This window comes from Saccostrea echinata, unplaced genomic scaffold (assembly GCF_033153115.1).
Source record: "Saccostrea echinata isolate AGI-Se365-2 ecotype Australia unplaced genomic scaffold, CSIRO_AGI_Sech_v1 ptg000036l, whole genome shotgun sequence".
In the NCBI taxonomy this organism is placed as follows: domain Eukaryota; kingdom Metazoa; phylum Mollusca; class Bivalvia; order Ostreida; family Ostreidae; genus Saccostrea; species Saccostrea echinata.
In genome coordinates, this window is record NW_026889785.1 from 3330181 (window position 1) to 3348699 (window position 18519).

Below are 18519 nucleotides of genomic sequence, written 5' to 3' on the forward strand. Positions count from 1 at the left end.
TATATATATATATATATATATATATATATATATATTTACTTTGAAATGTGAAGAATTAAATTACAGTTACTTTGGAATTTTTATCGTTACAATTACCTTTACCATTACTCTTATGCAGAGAAGTAATAAATTAAATTACAATTACTTTGTTAAAGTAATGAATTACATTACACATTACATTTTATAAGAGAAAAACATAAATTTATATATATCCATAAATTAACTTCCTCAGTCTTTGTGCTCGGTTAATATGCTTTCCCTCAGGTCTTTAAGTCAGAGTGATATTTGGATTTTGGATTCACTTATCATCTTCATGTAGTTTACCAGTGTACAGTTGACAAAGAAAGTGGATCAGAACACTTTCAATGTTGTAGGTTTTGTACAGTGTTTGATGTTATTTTTTTTCTTTTTTTTAAATAAATGATAAACATTTCATACTGTATGTTCTATGTAAAGTGATATTTAATTAACAGATAATTTGATAATTGTTAAACAAGTATGTATTAATAATTTAATTAATTGGCATTCGTAATTAGCAGGACAGGCATAATCAATGAAGATATAAATTTAACACAATCAAAGGTGATAATTACTGGTACTTAGATATAGGGTTAGACGTTAGAGGTGACTCTAAAGCTATCAAAAATGAATGATAGACAATATCAATATTAACATTTGGCCTTAGTTTCCATTTGTGTCTTCAAGTAGATCATGCTGATCTTGTATCTTGCTTTCCAAGTCCATTTTACCAGAATGGACTTTGTGAAAAGAAACAAAAAATTAACTTGAAAAATACAGTTTGTATCTTAATTGGTAATCACAGTATAGTACATGTATAAATGTCACTTGTTTTGTGGCTATCTTTGAAACCTTAAGATTTCTTTTAATATTTTTTTTTCTGACTCTCTTCAATTGATTTTATAACTGTCTTTTGAAGAAATTTTTCATTAAAACAATTATTTAGTATATTGTCTATCAATCACCATTGAATAAACATTTTAAAAAAATGGTAAGATATGATTAGAAATTTTAATTTTAAGACTTTAACATTATAAATAATAATTTAAAAAAAAAACTGTCAATGGCCTTGCTTTGTTTACTGATATATTTTTGAAGGTAATGCATTACATGTAATTGAAAGATGGATCCATTACACATTACACCCAATTACTTTGAAAAATGAAAAAATGTTATGCATTACCATTACACCATATATATATATATATATATATATATATATATATATATATATATATATAGATAGATAGATAGATAGATAGATAGATAGATACATATTTAATTGAGTGTAACAGGAAGGACCCAATAAATTATGTTACTATGGTAGTATGTTTTTCCATCCCTAAACAAAAGTTATACTCAGTTTTCAGGGATTTTACTCTGCCCTGTGTAAGGCAGAATTTAGGCTCAATTCGCAATTGCAAAAACCGTTCATTTTTGCTAATAAAATATCTGTATGTTATAGTGAAAATGGAAAGAATCACTAAAATTTGAAGACATATTGTTCTATTGATGTGTTGATTAATCTACTCTTTGATTAAAAATTCTAAGTAATGTAAAAAGAGGCACATGCGCCACAATGTTTAATAATGGCTCTTCCTGATCATCATTACCTAAATATTTTCATGAAATCTTGATTAACAAGTGTAGCCCCACTCTACTTTGTGGGGTCATGATTTGAATAAACTTAAATGTATACTACCTGTGAAGATATTTTTTTTTAAAGATGACTGATCATGGCTTTTGTGTTCCTGGGCAAAAAGATTTTTTTTAAAAATTTCTATGTATTCATATGTTATACTTTGATCTCCCATTGGCTCACTCTGTTCCTGAGGATCATGATTTGAACAAATTTTAATCTACATTATCTGAGTATGCTTCCATGTAAATATGACTGATCATGGCTTGTTAATGAGAAAAAAAATGTTGAAGAATTTTCATATTTGTACTCCTGTAAAACTTTGAATTCACCAAGAGTGGCCAAATCATACACCAGGGGTCATAATTTGATTGTGAGATTTTATTTCTGCGATTTTTGATAATGACTCCTATATCGTTAGGCCATTGCAAGTTTCTTCTCTGTTTAGTGTCCACCCAAAAAGATACCTACCTTTTGGGAAAAAAACCCATACAATCCAAAAAAATAAAACATAGACATAGTTATAAAAATGACATTATTATTTGATTTCCTTTATCATTTGATCATGTTATAAGTATATTTAACTCATAGAAAGATCAAATCCTTATCAAAATCTTATCAAAATCATAGTACTCAAAGGTCATATTATACCTTAAATGACATATTCTAGACAATTATATAGAAAAATTGGAAGATTTTGATCAGAATCATTATTTTCAGGACTCTTGAATTTTTTTTTCTTTCCTGATTTGGGGTGTGAAAAACGATTCAGGTGCACACGGGTTCTAAACATAGAAAAAACTTGGAATGGCGTTAGTGTGATAACACTACTGTGTCAACTCAGGTTTTTGACCATGTTACATATTTTTTCATTGAAATGAAGATATGTTGATGGCACAACCGTTGGGGCGGGTGCAGTTGTGTATTCGTTACCAGATAGCTATTTACTTTAAACCTATATTCACCTATTCAATTCGCACTGTGACATGACATTTGGAACTTTTAGACCATGATGTCAGGTGACATCATAGGTAAGTAATATTTTTATGTAAACAAAGACTAAGAAGTGAAATTTTTAACCTATGGCTGGATGTTGTGATGTCATGGTGTAGATGTTCCCAAAAAATAGAAAGTAAGCTTGCTTTAATGGAAGATTAAGTTGCAGATTAAATGCTCTTTATTACAAACAGCATTTAATCTGCAGCTTTAGGGGATGAAGGATACATGGTCACATGACTGTGATTATAATTACGTCATAGTCTCTGTTTTATAAAAGTGCAAAATGTGTAAACCATCAGTTCTTGTATAATTTTTCGACAATTTGTTTTACTTGATTTAATTACCATCTTACATGTATAAAAAAATAACTATAGTGTTCCAAGGAACGCATGTGTCGCCTGCTTTTAGTTTCATTAAAGATGTAACTAAATCTAAGAGTGGTCAGGTATTTAATTGCTACTTGCATAAAGTTTATCGAAAAAAAAATCCATTGATTGTAAGACTGCGATCTGACAATAAAATCGAAATACAAATCCCCAACCAATCAAAGCTAAAATGGATATTAAATGAAATTTAAATTAATATATATATAATTATTTATCAATTAATTACTACATTATTTTTACAATATTCTTCAAAAGCTAGAGACTTGAGATTGTCTTTAACGCAATTGTCAGTCTACACCATCCATGATATTGGAATACCGATCCCGATGTATTTTCATAGTACTTAACTTTCAGTTTTTGTGGTAACTATATTTCATCCAGTGTCAAAGTACATTAATTGTCATGAGCTCTTAAACATGTATTAATGCTAATTATCAAATCCCTGCCTCTCTTATTTCAAAAGACACAAGTTAAATTTAACCCTTTGCAATTTATTTTGCAAAGTAGGTCAAAGGTCAAGATCAAGTAGACTGTAATGCTGGTATTTTTCAAAATGCTTAATGACAAACAGTGCACATGCTAAATAGCATAAACTTACATCTTAAATATTAAAAGTTGTATATCGGCATTTTCAATTATTTCTAAATGTAGGTCAGAGGTCAAGTTCAAGAATAAATAGGTCAGTAATCATGGTAAAATACAAAGACTATAGTGCCAAGCTTATATATGTGTGCAAAATATCAAATCCATACCTCTCACAGTTCTCGAGATATAAGGTGTTAGTGACGGACAGATAGACAGATCTCGGGTAAAGTGATCCCAAAGTGCTGCTCTTCTCTGCAGGTGACACAGTAAAAAGTTTAAACAAACATTCTTGTAAACATTACTAAATTATGGAATATGTTGCACTTCTCTTTTTCCCTACACTGCAACAAGTTGGTGATGTCATACACGATCTATTAGTACAGAAAGATCATCTCGGTGAATACAGGGGTGGTATTATTATGTAAAAGCAGGTCTTAATCAGTGTATGATAAGATATTTTGAGAAATGGGGAACACAAAAATTATTTCTGCATGGCTGATGACGAAAATCTTATGTAGGTATATCTTATTTTGCTTATGTGTGACATGAGAATCTAGGTCACTATTTGAGAGATGCTATTATGCTAATTATGTTTAGGAAAGAATATCACGCGTTAGTGAAAGTTCTTGAAAGCGGAAATGATATTTATACTAAATTTTCAAATACTGAATGATAGAATTTTTTGCAAATTAAGTATTTGCTGTTTAAGTTGTTTTAAAAGGTACGTAATTTCCCCCTACCCAGATGCAGAGTCATAGAAGTATTCATACTCTGAAATATTTTAAAAGATACATGTCCACTGACATATTTTTTTGTATGCTTAAAAAACCCACAATGGACAATGATGGGCTCAGAAACATGGAGAATCAGAACTCCATTATGCGTACGGGTTGGGTACAATGATGTCGCTATAGATGTGTGGTGCTACCGAAGCTGGTAATATGGATTTGAAAGGTACATGTAGAAAGAAACCAGAACTTGTCACCTTTTTACGATCACAGGGCTTAAGTCACTCGAATAAGAAGAAAGAGGAGTTATGAGTGTTGTGTGAGGAGGCTGATCAGCTAAATTATCACCAGTGTGACGACGAAGATAGCAATTTCGCAAACTTACGGAGAAGAACTGTCTCGTCTTATATATCGCAACCACTTTTTTCTAACACCCTCAACCTTCGGAAATTGATAAAATTCAACATTGTCGTAATTAATTATCGCTTGTTCATCCTTCTGCATCGGCATTGTTTACCTTCAAAACGTTGTACCCAAAAATCTCGCGAGATTTAGACTATGTCAAACTCCTATGTAAGAGAGCGCAATAAAGGGGAGTTACTCTAAATAATCGTGATAATAACTATTGCTTTAAGATCAGTCAGGGGTGAGACTGAAAATCATCATTTTTAAAAATGATGATTTCTTGTCATAAACTTGAGTTTTAAAAATGACTAAAATTCATCATTTTGTAGAATAATGATGAAAAACAGCCATAACTATTTGGAGTTTATTTTGAAATATAGAGTTACTTCTAAAAATAAATATGACTGTATTTCATCATTTTTTATCAAATTGTTAGGTCTGGGCGCACTTAATTATCTCGTTAGTTTTACGGGGCGCACTAATTTATTTTGATTTCAGTTGTTTGTCAAGATGTTTCTCTACACATGGGTCCATTGCAGGATAGTGTACTATATCTTATTACTGTAGTAAATGGGTTGGAAAAAAAATCACATGGAAATGGAAATATGATGAAAACAAGTCATATTTACAAACAAAATAAAAACATGTACATTATGTAGTTAGAGGAAATGACAATTATCAATCATTTTTAAATATGACAGATTTCAGTCTCACCCCTGACTGAAGATATGTTGGACATACTAAATTAGAAATAAACAAGATATGAAAAAAATTGAACGATAAGTATTTTTTCAGCTTAATGTCCTTCTTCCCCTTAATCTGTCATTTCTTTTAAAGTAAGGTTAGTTTCTTTTTTTATTTGGGAACTTCTGTTTGGTTGTTGGAAGAATGTAGTTTGCAGTGAGATACATTCTGCATTGCAGTGTAGGTCTCAAGGTAACTGCAGGAAAAGATCCTTTGGATTACACTGTACAGTCCAAATTTTCTCTTTACTCACATGTTGATTTCAGTGGTCAAGGATATGAGCTGTACTTCATGCCGTTTGCTTCCTGCCCAAAAGAAAAACAAGTTAATTTGTTGTATTCAGGTTCGATATTTTTGAAGAAGATAGACGACTAGATGTCTATGCTCAATGACACCTCACTCTGTCATGTGACGCATCTCTCTGGGTTGAATATTATTGACATGTTGGCCCATTTAATTTAAAAGACACCTTAGCCCAAGAAAAATTTTACGACAGATTGATCTGTCCAGGAGTTAATTTATATGAAGGAGAATAATTGATTATTGTTTCATTTTTCTAAGCTCTAAAATGAAGAGAAATTTGATAAAGAATAGTAGGGCCATGTTATTCAGGTGAGTGTTGTGGCCCATGGGCATCTTGCTGAAATGAGGCAAGGTATTAACAAACAAGTTGATGAAACAAGGATATCAACAATCCCAATTACAGTCAGAACAATGAGCACATGGCTGGTGTGACCAGTCAAAAGGGGATACTTTCTCCTCCATGACACATGTTCCCACTTCTGATGTTTTTATAGATCCATGTTTGCTCTGCTTCCAATTTGTATTTTGTTATGAAATGACTTTTGAGCTCCAATAATGTTCAGTATACTGTAAAATTCCTTTTAACCCCAGTTGCCTCTTTAGTATTTATAAGTGTCCCCTAGGCTTTGTTCAATTGTCGGGCAATAAGGCCCCCCTGTAATGTTATTACAAATGTCTAGAATTGTATTGAAAGTGTGCCATAATTTAAAGGAAGTGTAAATGAAACTTGGTTATTGGATAATTCGTATGTAAAGTATTCCTGAACGTGAATGATTTTTAGAAGAGATTATCATTATGTATTTGTGAGATTGAAAGTTACATAACCTTTGATGTTGAAGACTTAATACAATATTTATTGTATCTCAAACCAGAGAAATAGAAGTGGATTGTACATATATATGGATAACATTTGAAAGAAGTTATTATTACTTGATTTTAAAAGATTTTTAAGATTCTTAAATGGTTTTTAGTTAAGATTAAGTAAGAAAGGAAGACAAATTAATGTGATTGATTGAAGCTAGGAAGTTGTGGCTGTTTACAGCTATATGAATTAATTTCAAATGCATAAGAGATCAGGAGTGTCGAAAGACAGTTGAAAGTAAGATAGGTACTAATAATACCTATTGAAATAATTTAACTTGAATATCTATATAGAACTAGATTGTAGCAAGTAGTTTTATGCATTAATATTTTATGGATAATATTAAATTTATAATAATTTTGAAAACAAATAATTTTTTTTCAAAAAATTAATATAACAGGCCCTTAATAACATTTTTCGAAGGGGGAGGGGGTAACCTCATCCCCCACCCCCCAAATAATCTGTCCAAAGTCGAAAACCCTGTTTTAAGAGGGGGAAAGCTTTGTCTAATTCTAACTTCTTCGTACCAATTTCTTTAAATGCTGAAATGGCTCCGTGTCAATAATACAGCAACAAAAAATGCGTGGGGGGGGGGGGGGGCAGCATCAAAATGACAATTTACATTTTGTTAAACTATACAATTGAAAATATTTTTCTCACAAAAAGGTGGGGGAGGCCCCTGCATACTATGGGGCTGTATAAAAAGAAAGGACATATATTGATGTCATGATGAATTTTCACAATGTTGTGTATTAAAAGACAAAATGTACCAAACCAGAGAAGCTAAACAAATATTTACAAAAGATGACAAAATAATCATTCATTGCGTTTGTATTAACTGCCCATAAACGAAATGTTACTTCTTTGTTTTTAAAATAAATGAAGATTGAAAAATATGAGAATCAGGTTACAAAAAGAAATTTTAATTTCATGGATTTATCACAGCCATTGAATAGAACATCCAATGAATTTACTCATTACTTTGGCACAAAATGATTATGTCACCACTTTTCTTCAAGACAAATGAACTGATTGAGTAGTGTTGAAATGCAGATTAAAGGTCAGATGGACAAGACATTTTGTGAATCACATTGAATAAACAGTTCCATGCAAGAGAAACACATCAATATGTTTTATCAGTAATTTTATTGTTTCTTCTACTTACTTTTGTTGTTAAAATACAGGTTAGGAATTCCAATGTAAATCAGCTTGTAAAAAATTTAGGTGGGTAGGTTTAACCTATTGGCTTTGTACCTTGGAAAAATTTGTCCTTATGCTGCCTGACTTGTGGTTTCAGGTAATAATTTTCTGATTGAGAAATGTTGCACGTCCATATTTCACTGAATGATTACTAATATGTAGAGAATATGCCTTTTTTAACAAATATTTTTTTGGCATGTTCAAGGTCACATTTACACAATTTGACTGTGCACCTAAAAAAGTAAATTGTGTCTCGGGTATTAATTTTTGAGGTTACTTATAGTATCTCTAGTTTGAATGTGGACCTTATCTCAAGAATCCCTTTAAGAATTTTTATCAAATTTGCTACAAAGTAGCATTGGATGAAGGGCTCTCATTTATACTACTAGAGTGTTCTATTTAGGAACGAATGTGTTGCTTGCTTTATTATAGCTTCATTAAAGATAAATAATTGTAAGAGTAGTCATCTATTTATTTACCACTAGGTTGCTAGTTCATGCATTTGGCTGCAAAGAGGTTGGGATAGAATCTGACAATCAAAGAAAATATAGTTCCTCAATCATCAAATAAATTATGAAATTGAAATGATTAGAAATAATTTTTTTTATCATTTTATGAAAACATGTACATGTTTCCTTTCCAACAATCCTTCAAAAGAGTTTTCAGTCTGTCTTTACTGCAATTGTCAGTCTACATAACTGATCCTGATGTATTTTCATGGTCTTTAAATATAAGTTTGTGTATTAACTGAATATCATACAGTTTCAAAGTACAGTATCATGAGCTCAAAAACATATATAAATTGTAAATATCAAATCCCTGCCTCTAAAAATTTCAGAAGTCATAAGTTAAACTACCCTGGTTGTTATACCCCCCTCAAAAAGGAGAGGGGTATATTGTTTTACCCTTGTGTATGTGTGTCTGTCTGTCCATCTTCGTGATTGTCCGTAACAAATTTTTCATCGCAGTTTCTCAGCAACTATTCATTGCTGGTGCTTGAAATTTAAGCAAACTCTTTGTTTAGGCATGCCATATATTGGGATTCATTTTTGTACAAATCTGGTGTTAACTTGCTGTTTATCCGGTGTCTGTCCATAACATACATAGCAAGTTTTTGTCACAGTTTTCTCAGCAACTACTCATCACAGATGCTCAAAATTTTAGCATAGTCTTTGTTTCGGCATGCCATATGATGGGATTCATTTTTGTATGAATCTGATGTCAACTTCCTGTTAATCTGTGTATATTTTTGTACCATACATAACAAATTTTTGTCATAGTTTTCTCAGCAACTAGTCATTGCAGATGCATGCAATTTTAGAATACTGTTCAGGCATGCCATATGGTGGGATTTATTTTTATTTGAATCTGATGTCAACTTCTTGTTTATCTGTATGTTTGTCTGTACAATATGTATTAAATTTTCATCACAGTTTTCTCAACAACTATTCATTGAAGATGCTTGAAATTTTAGTACACTCTTTGTTGAGGCATGCATATGGTGGGATTCATTTTTAGCTCACCTGAGCCAAAGGCTCAAGTTAGCTTTTCTGGTCAAAATTTGTCCGTTGTCTGTCGTTCTTGTCGTTGGTGTTGGCGTTGTTGTTTTTGTTATAAACTTTTCACAATTTCATCTTCTTCTCCAAAATTACTGGGCCAATTTCAACCAAACTTGGCACAGAGTATCCGTGAGTGAAGTGGATTCAAGTTTGTTTAAATGAAGGGCCATGCCCTCTTTCAAGGGGAGATAATAAAGAATTAGTGAAAAATTAATAGCATCTTTTAAAAATCTTCTTATCAAGAACCACAGGGCCAGGAAAGATGAAACTGATGTGGAAGCATCCTCAGGTTGTGTAGATATTCTTCTCAAGAACAGCAAAGCCAGGATGAGTCATAATTATATGGAAGCATCCTCAGGTAGTGTAAATTCAAGTTTGTTCAAATCATGACCCCTGGGGGTAGGGCGGGGCCACAATGGAGGATCAAAGTTTTACATAGAAATATATAGGAAAAACCTTGAAAAATCTTCTTCTCAAGAACAGCAAAGCCATGATGAGTCATATTTATATGGAAGCATCATCAGGTAATGTAAATTCAAGTTTGTTCAAATCATGACCCCGGGGGGTAGGGCAGGGCCACAATGGAGGATCAAAGTTTTACATTGAGATATATAGAGAAAACCTTTAAAAATCTCCTTCTCAAGAACAGCAAAGCCATGATGAGTCATAGTTATATTGAAGCATCGTCAGGTAGTGTAGATTCAAGTTTGTTCAAATCATGGCCCCCCGGGGTGGGCAGGGCCACAATGGAGGATCAAAGTTTTACATAGAAATATATAGAGAGAACCTTTAAAAATCTTCTTCTCAAGAACAGCAAAGCCATGATGAGTCATATTTATATTGAAGCATCCTCAGGTAGTGTAGATTCAAGTTTATTCAAATCATGACCCCCCGGGGTGGGGCGGGGCCACAATAGAGGATCAAAGTTTTACGTAGAAATATGTAGAGAAAACCTTTAAAAATCTTCTTCTCAGGAACAACAAAGCCCTGATTGGTCATATTAATATGGAAGCATCCCCAGGTAGTGTAGATTCAAGTTTATTCAAATCATGACTCCCCGGGGTAGGGTGGGGCCACAATGGAGGATCAAAGTTTTACATAGAAATATATAGGAAAAACCTTTAAAAATCTTCTTCTCAGGAACAGCAAAGCCATGATGAGTCATATTTATGTGGAAGCATCCGCATGTTGGGTAGATTCTATTTTGTTCAAATCGTGACTTCTAGAGGTAGGGTGGGGCCACAATGGGGAATCAAAGTCTTACAGAGGAATATATATAGGAATAAATCTTTAAAAATCCTCTTCTCAAAGCTGTGATTAGTCATATTGATATGAAAGCATCCTCAGGTAGTGTAGATTCAGATTTGTTCAAATGATGACCCCTGTAGGTAGAGTGGGGCCACAATGAGGGATCAAAGTTTTACATAGGAATTAATGTAGGGAAAAATCTTCTCAAGAGTAGAAAAGCCATCTTTAGTCATTTAGATATGGAAGCATCCTTAAGTAGAGTAGATTCAGATTTGTTCAAATCATAACCCCAGGGGTAAGGTAGGGCTACAATATGAGATCAAAATTTTACATAAGGATATATAGTGAAAAAAATCTTTAAAAAAATTTTCTTCTCAAGAATAGCAAAACCATGATTAGTCATTGTGATAGAAGCATCTTCGGATAGTGTAAATTGAAGTTTGTTTAAATCATGATCCCGTGGGGGTAGGGTGGAGTCACAATGGGGAATCAAAGTTTTACATTGGATTATATAGGAATTTTTATTTAAATTATTCTGAAGAATAGCAAAACCATGATTACTCATTGTGATGTAGAAGCATCCTCAGGTAGTGAAGATACAGATTTGTTCAAATCATGACCCCTTGGGGTAGGGTAGTTCCAGAACAGGGGTTTAAATTTTTACAGAGTAATAACTAATATATAGGGAAAACTTTTCTTCTCAAGAATAGGAAAGCCATGTTTAGTTATATTGATATGAAAGTATCCTCAGGAAGATTAAAATTAGATTTGTTCTGAGGCCAGAATAGGGGATAAATTTTTTACGTGGAAATATATAGCAAAAAATCTTTAACAATTGTCTTCTCAAGAATACAAAGGCATGATTAGTCATTATGATATGGAAGCATCGTTAGGTAGTGTAGATTCAGATTTGTTCAAATGATGACCCCTTGGGGTAGGGTGGGGCCACAATGGACGATCGAAGTTTTACATGGGAATGTATATGAAGAAATCTGATGAAGAATAGAAAAGCCATGTTAAGTCAATTAGACGTAGTTATGATTATGGTGACAATGCAGAATGAACTTGTATGATATATCTGATCTAGAAAATTTTGTTACTGGAAAAAGTATGTCAAAAAAAGTGCATATGATTCCATTAACTGGTTAATCAGTCAGACTGTTTTGAGATTAACCATTTGGAAGTCTGTATTTGATTAGTATCATTAATATATATACACTGACATTAGTGACAAAGAAAGCTAGAAAGATTGGGGGTGATAGTTTTGCATTTTGATGGTTTGATTTTTTTAAAGATGCCTAAGAGAAAGTCTCTCACTGGTAGAAAAGAGCGCAGGAAGGATGTTGAGAGGAAGAGGCAAAGGAAACTTGAGTCCTGCCATGATATTCCATCAGAAAAACCAGTGACAGAGTCCAATGCTCCACAGAGAGAAGTCGATGAAGCTGCTCCTGGCTCAGAGTGTGGCTCTATAGGGTTGCCACCTACTACACTAAAACCCTTGGCCAGGGTGCAGGCCTCTCCTTGTGAGAGAATGCACTCAGCCCCGAGGTTGTCATCTCCTCGGGGAAGTCGTCTGATTGTCCCAAAAGACAAGGTAGCATCCCCTGACTCCCCAGCGTGGGTTTGTACTCCACCGAGAGTACCTGAATCGGACATTTGGATGATGTCAGATTCAGCAGGTCAGGCGCAGCTGATACCTTCCAAGGGGAAAGAGGTCAGCAGGACATTAAAAAAAGATGAGTGCCACAATGAGGAAAATAAGGGAAATATAGAGGAAACTAAGAAAAATATAGAAGAATCAAAGAAATTTGAAAAGAAATCAAAGAAATATACAGAGAAATCGGAAAGATATGAAAGAAATGGTAAAGAGATACCCGTGCAAGGATATGACACATGTACTGGTAGAAGCAAAATGAATAACACAAAAGAGAAGAAATTTGAAGTTGAAAAAAATGAGAATGCATGTATGATTGAAAACAATGTGAATAGTGATAGAAAAGTGACTACACAAGTTACTGGTAGTGGTAGAACAAGTGATGGTAAAATTTCAAAAAAATTGAATTTGTCTGTGCAAGGTTCATTTCATCAGGGAGATCCAATGTTTGGTGAAAATAGTGGAACTCAGTGTGTAGCAAATTCTTTAACAGCACTGGCATATCATAAATTAAAGAATTGTGAGCAATGGCAGTATGAAGATATGAACAAAATTTTGGCAATAGGAGATGAGATGTACTCATATCTACAGTGTAGTTCAACAATTGCAAACAGATACCTTTTAGTAAGTGAATTGCCTCAGTTTTTTGAATGCTTTGGTAGAATGTTTGAGTTTAAAGCAAATGAGTCTTTACCAAGCCTGATAAACTTGGCAGGTGTAGTACTAAATTATACCGACTTTAATGCTTATCAGATATTAGATGCACTTCAAATAGCCCTTGATGACAGTGATGGTTGTTTTGTGTGTTTTGGTGGAAATACATTTTTGATTGGGAAATGTCAACATAATTTCTTCACATTTGATTCTCACTCAAGGTCATCTGCAGGATTTCAGAGTGTACATGGTAGAAGTACACGAGTATTGTATGAATCAGTACAAGATTTATGCAATCATATTTTGTCTTTAGCTAGGTCAATGGGTTATTCGAAAGCAGTGGAATGTGAAATAACTGGAGTGCAATGCTCAGTTAGACAGCTTTCATTGGGTAAGGAAGAAGGCATTAAAAAACAATTACAAATCAGTGATAAAGAGCATGAACTAAACAAATCTGGAGAGTTTCAATGCAGTATTAGTAGTACTGGTTTACAAAATGCTGATGAGGTAGAATTTGTTGGGAGTGAGAAGCATCAGATAAGATTTTTACCACTTTCTGATGATCAGAAGAAAACACACTGTGAAATCTTAAAAATACCATATTCAATGCATAAATGTGAAAATCAGCATGAGTATGGACAAGAAATAACAGTGCCAATGAACACTGTACTAGTTGATCCAGATGGAAATTGTTTCTTTAGAGCAATTTCATTCTGTTTAACAGGAAAGGAAGACTTTCATCACACAATACGTTTAGCAGTATGTCATCATCTCATGGAAAATGATTTGCTTTTCACACCATTCTTAAGGCCAGGTGAAAATTCTGTAGAGAACCACATTTCCTTGTCAAGCATGTGCATGGATGGAAGATGGGCAACTGAATTAGAGATTCTTGCACTGTCCCATTTATTGAAAACTGAAATTCATACATACTCAGAGAACAAATGGGTTACTTTTTCAGGATTGATGGTGAATCCAGAAGAAAACATGGCCTCACTGGGAGGTATTTATTTAGATCATAAGAATCAGAATCATTACAATGTTGTCACATCTGTTACTTTGGGAAAAAATGTATCAGCAATTCAATCACAGAAACTATTATGTTTGAAACATAACACTAGGAAAATTGCAGATAGAAACCAGAAGAGACAACAGCGAGAATCTATTTCATTCCAAAATGAAAGATGCAAACTTGAGATGTCAGATGTTAGTGCTAAAGAAAATAAATTGTACAAGAAAAACATGAAGTACAAGACAGACCCAGAATTCAAAACAAAATGCATTGCAGATGCTAAGAAAAGATACAAAAATAATGAAAACTATCGTGGAAATTTAAAACAAATAAGTGTTAAAAGATATAAAACAAACCAGCTACACAAAGAAAAAGTGAAAGAAAAAAGTAAACAAAAGTATGAATCAAACCAGCTACACAGAGAAGAAGTCAAACAAAGAAGCAGACAGAAGTATAAAACAAATCAGTCACATAAGGAGGAAGTCAAACAAAGAAGCAGACAGAAGTATAAAACAGATCAGTCACATAAGGAGGAAGTCAAACGAAGAAGCAGACAGAAGTATAAAACAGATCAGTCACATAAGGAGGAAGTCAAACAAAGAAGCAGACAGAAGTATAAAACAAATCAGTCACATAAGGAGGAAGTCAAACAAAGAAGCAGACAGAAGTATAAAACAAATCAGTCACATAAGGAGGAAGTCAAACAAAGAAGCAGACAGAAGTATAAAACAAATCAGTCACATAAGGAGGAAGTCAAACAAAGAAGCAGACAGAAGTATAAAACAGATCAGTCACATAAGGAGGAAGTCAAACGAAGAAGCAGACAGAAGTATAAAACAGATAAACAGCACCATGAAAAGGTTAAAACAGCTAGTAAAGTAAAATATCATTCCAGTGCAGAAACAAAGACACAGATTAAGGAATCTGTACAAAAACAAAGACAAGCACTGCATGAAATGCTTAAAAACATTGATGAAGTGGTGAAATCATTTAAAAATTGTGTTAGACATGGACCAGAATATGTATGTTGCTGCTGCCATCGCCTTTTGTTTGAAAACCAGGTACAAGGATGTACACTTGAAATGTATGAAAAAAGTATTAAGGCAGTTCATGTTGCAAATTTGTGCATGGATAAGAAATATGTTCATAGTTGTACATCTGCATGTTCTCAAAATTGTCCGAAATCATGTACTTGGATTTGTTTTACATGCCATAGAAAAATTCTAAGTGGAAATGTTCCTGCTGAAGCAGCTTTCAACAAAATGTATTTGGAAGATATTCCTCCAGAGCTCAGTAACTTGAATAGTTTAGAGCAGCATCTAATTGCTCTTCATATACCTTTCATGAAAGTAATGATGCTTCCAAAAGGTGGCCAGGAAAATGAACATGGACCTGTTGTATGTGTGCCATCGAACCTTAAGAAAACAAGCAGTTTGCCTCTGAATGGAAATGAAAATCTTTTATTACGAGTTAAGCTCAAACGAAAGTTGTCCTATAAGGGATATTATGAATATCAGTTTGTAAACCCAAATGACATTAAAATAGCTCTCAATTATCTGAAAGAAAATAATCAGTGGTATCATAATGTTGAAATCAACACAACATGGGAGAAAGGTAATGACCAAAGTACCTTATTCTGCCAGCCAGAAGTATTTGACAATGAAGAAATAATTGAAGAACAAAACATTGCAATTCAAGAAGTTGCTACAGATACTTGTTTACAACCTGTAGATATTGCCCAAGAAGTTCTAGATCACTACTTCGATGATGTGTATAACATAGCTCCAGGTGAGGGACAAAATCCAGTAAGAATGTTGCAAGAGGAGGGCAATGAAGTAAAGACATTTCCTTACTTATATCCATCTGGAAAATATTCATGGAATGAAAGTCGAGATGTAAGGATAACACTTTCTCGATATTTTAACAACAGGCTGATGAATGCAGATAATAGATTTGCAAAGGATACAAATTACATCTTCTTTTGTCAATATTTATCTGAATTGAACCAGGTGATTGAGAAAACTCAAATTTCAATTCGGAAATCTGTATCAAAACTTGATGGAGGGATACAAGTCACAACAGAAATGTTACAAAATCCAATTGTACTTGCAAAACTGCTCAAAACTGATGAGGCTATGCGGTTTATGCAACCAATTAGAGGAACACCTGCATATTGGTCTACTGCTCAAAAAGATCTTTTTGCTATGCTTCGACAACTTGGAATTCCAACATGGTTCTGTTCTTTTTCTTCTGCAGAATTCAGGTGGAATGAAATACTGAGTTCAATTATGCTACAAATGAATGACAATAGAAATCCCTCTGATTTAGACTGGTCTGCGAAAAGTGAAATTCTGAGAAGCAATCCTGTTACTGTTGCAAGGATGTTTGAACATAGGTTCCATATTTTCCAGAAGAATGTAATAATGTCACCAGCAAAACCCATTGGACATATTGTAGATTACTTTGTAAGAGTTGAGTTTCAGCAGAGGGGTTCTCCTCATATGCATTGCTTGTACTGGGTTGAGAATTCACCAAAATTAGATGAAGACAGTGAGGAGACTGTTTGTCACTTCATTGATAGGCATATCACTTGTGCTCTACCGTCAGAGGACACTGACCTAGAACTTCGACAAAGTGTATTAGATGTGCAACAGCACAGCAAAAGTCACTCGAAATCATGTAGGAAAAAAGGAACAGAGTGTAGGTTCAATTTTCCTAGACCACCATCTGAGCGTACATTCATTTCAAGACAATTGGAACAAAATATGGATGATTCAAGTAATGAATTAACTTGTGCGCAGGCAAAGGAGATTTTGTTAATTGTGTGGAATGAAATTACCAATGACGCTAATGCATGTAGAACAACAGAGGAAATATTCACCAATATAAAGCTATCACAGGATTTATATGAAAAAGCACATAGAGTATTGGCCTCTAAAACCACCACTATTTTGAAAAGAAATCCAATAGAAATGTGGACAAATCAATACAATCCATGCCTGCTCAAAAGCTGGGATGCCAATATGGACATACAGTATGTATTGGACCCTTTCAGCTGCATCGTCTATATTATATCATATATTTCAAAATCTGAAAGGGAAATGGGAATGCTATTAAAGCAAACACAGATAGAAGCAGCAGAGGGAAATTTGAGTGCACATGATACCATCAAGAGGGTAGGGTCAGCTTATCTAAATCACAGAGAAGTGAGTGCACAGGAAGCAGTTTATAGGGTGTGCAATCTTAAGATGAAAGAGAGTTCAAGAAAAGTCAATTTCATTCCTGTGGGAGAAAATCCAACTCGATTGAGTAAGCCTCTAGCAGAAATAAAAAAGAACCAGGACGTCAAAATTGGTGAAAATGATGTGATTGCAGATGATGATGACGAAGACGAAGAAAACAGTATATGGATGACAAATATTGTGGAAAGGTATGAAAACCGACCTGAGTTAAATCTTTTCCATAAAATGTGTCTTGCTGAATTCTGTTCAGAATACAGAGTGCTTAGTAAATCTGAGATTCCCAAGGGCAAAAAAGAAGGTGTATATGAATTGAAAAATGCAAAGGGTTACATTCAAAAGAGAAGCAGAGGGAAACCTGCTGTTATACGATATCCAAGATTCAATCGTGACAATGCACCTGAAAAATTTTATCAGTGTCACCTACAACTTTTCCTTCCATACTGGAATCTTAATCAATTGAAACCACCTGGGTTTGATTTATACCAGACTTTTTATGAGAATGGATATGTCAAAGTGAAACCAAACAGAAATTTAGAAAGAGTCAAAAGCATAGTGGATAGTAATCATGATTACTTCTCATAAAATGAGGATGATATTGAAAATGCTCAGGATGCATTAGAAATGCTTGGTGAACCAGAGGATGCATGGGCAAGTTTATGTCCAGAATCAGAATTAAACCGAAGAGAATGTTTGAATGAAAAATTACAATCAAAGGAACAGGAGAATAGAGAATCAGAAGTCACACACGAAATTGAGAATATTTGTTCTGAAGACATTATTTATCATTTAAGGGAAACTCAAAACACCAGAAAAGAGATGCTTCCCTTACTGCGCAGTTTGAATGAAAAACAGAGGCAGATTTTTTATGCTGTTCATGAGTGGTGTGTAAAGAAAATATCTGGAGAAGATGTTGAACCTATGCACATTTTTATAACTGGAGGAGCAGGGACAGGAAAAAGCCATCTGATAAAGACAATACACTATGAAGCATCTCGTCTCTTTGAAAAAACACTGCCTTCTCCAAATGCAGTATCTGTGATTCTCACAGCTTTTACAGGAACAGCAGCATTCAATATTGGAGGACATACCATTCATCATGTTTTTTCTTTAACAAAAGCTTTACCAATTCCATATCAACCCTTGAAGGAACAAAGTTTGAGTGGAATAAGAACCAGATTAGAACATTTGCAGATTTTGGTCATAGATGAGGTTTCTATGGTATATAAAAGACTTTTGTTTTACATTCATGAACGACTTGTCCAAATCAAAAAATGTAAAGAA

At 33.7% G+C, this 18519-nt stretch overlaps 1 protein-coding gene across 1 annotated transcript; it reads left to right on the forward strand.

Annotated features, from left to right (window-relative positions):
- The first annotated feature begins 11970 nt into the window (after positions 1 to 11970).
- Positions 11971 to 17820, forward strand: LOC133199853 (uncharacterized). Its single transcript, XM_061335675.1, has 3 exons — positions 11971 to 12390; positions 12766 to 14190; positions 14356 to 17820. Exons 1-3 carry the CDS (start codon positions 11971 to 11973, stop codon positions 17818 to 17820), a joined length of 5310 nt encoding a protein of 1769 aa, XP_061191659.1.
- The last annotated feature ends 699 nt before the right edge of the window (positions 17821 to 18519 follow it).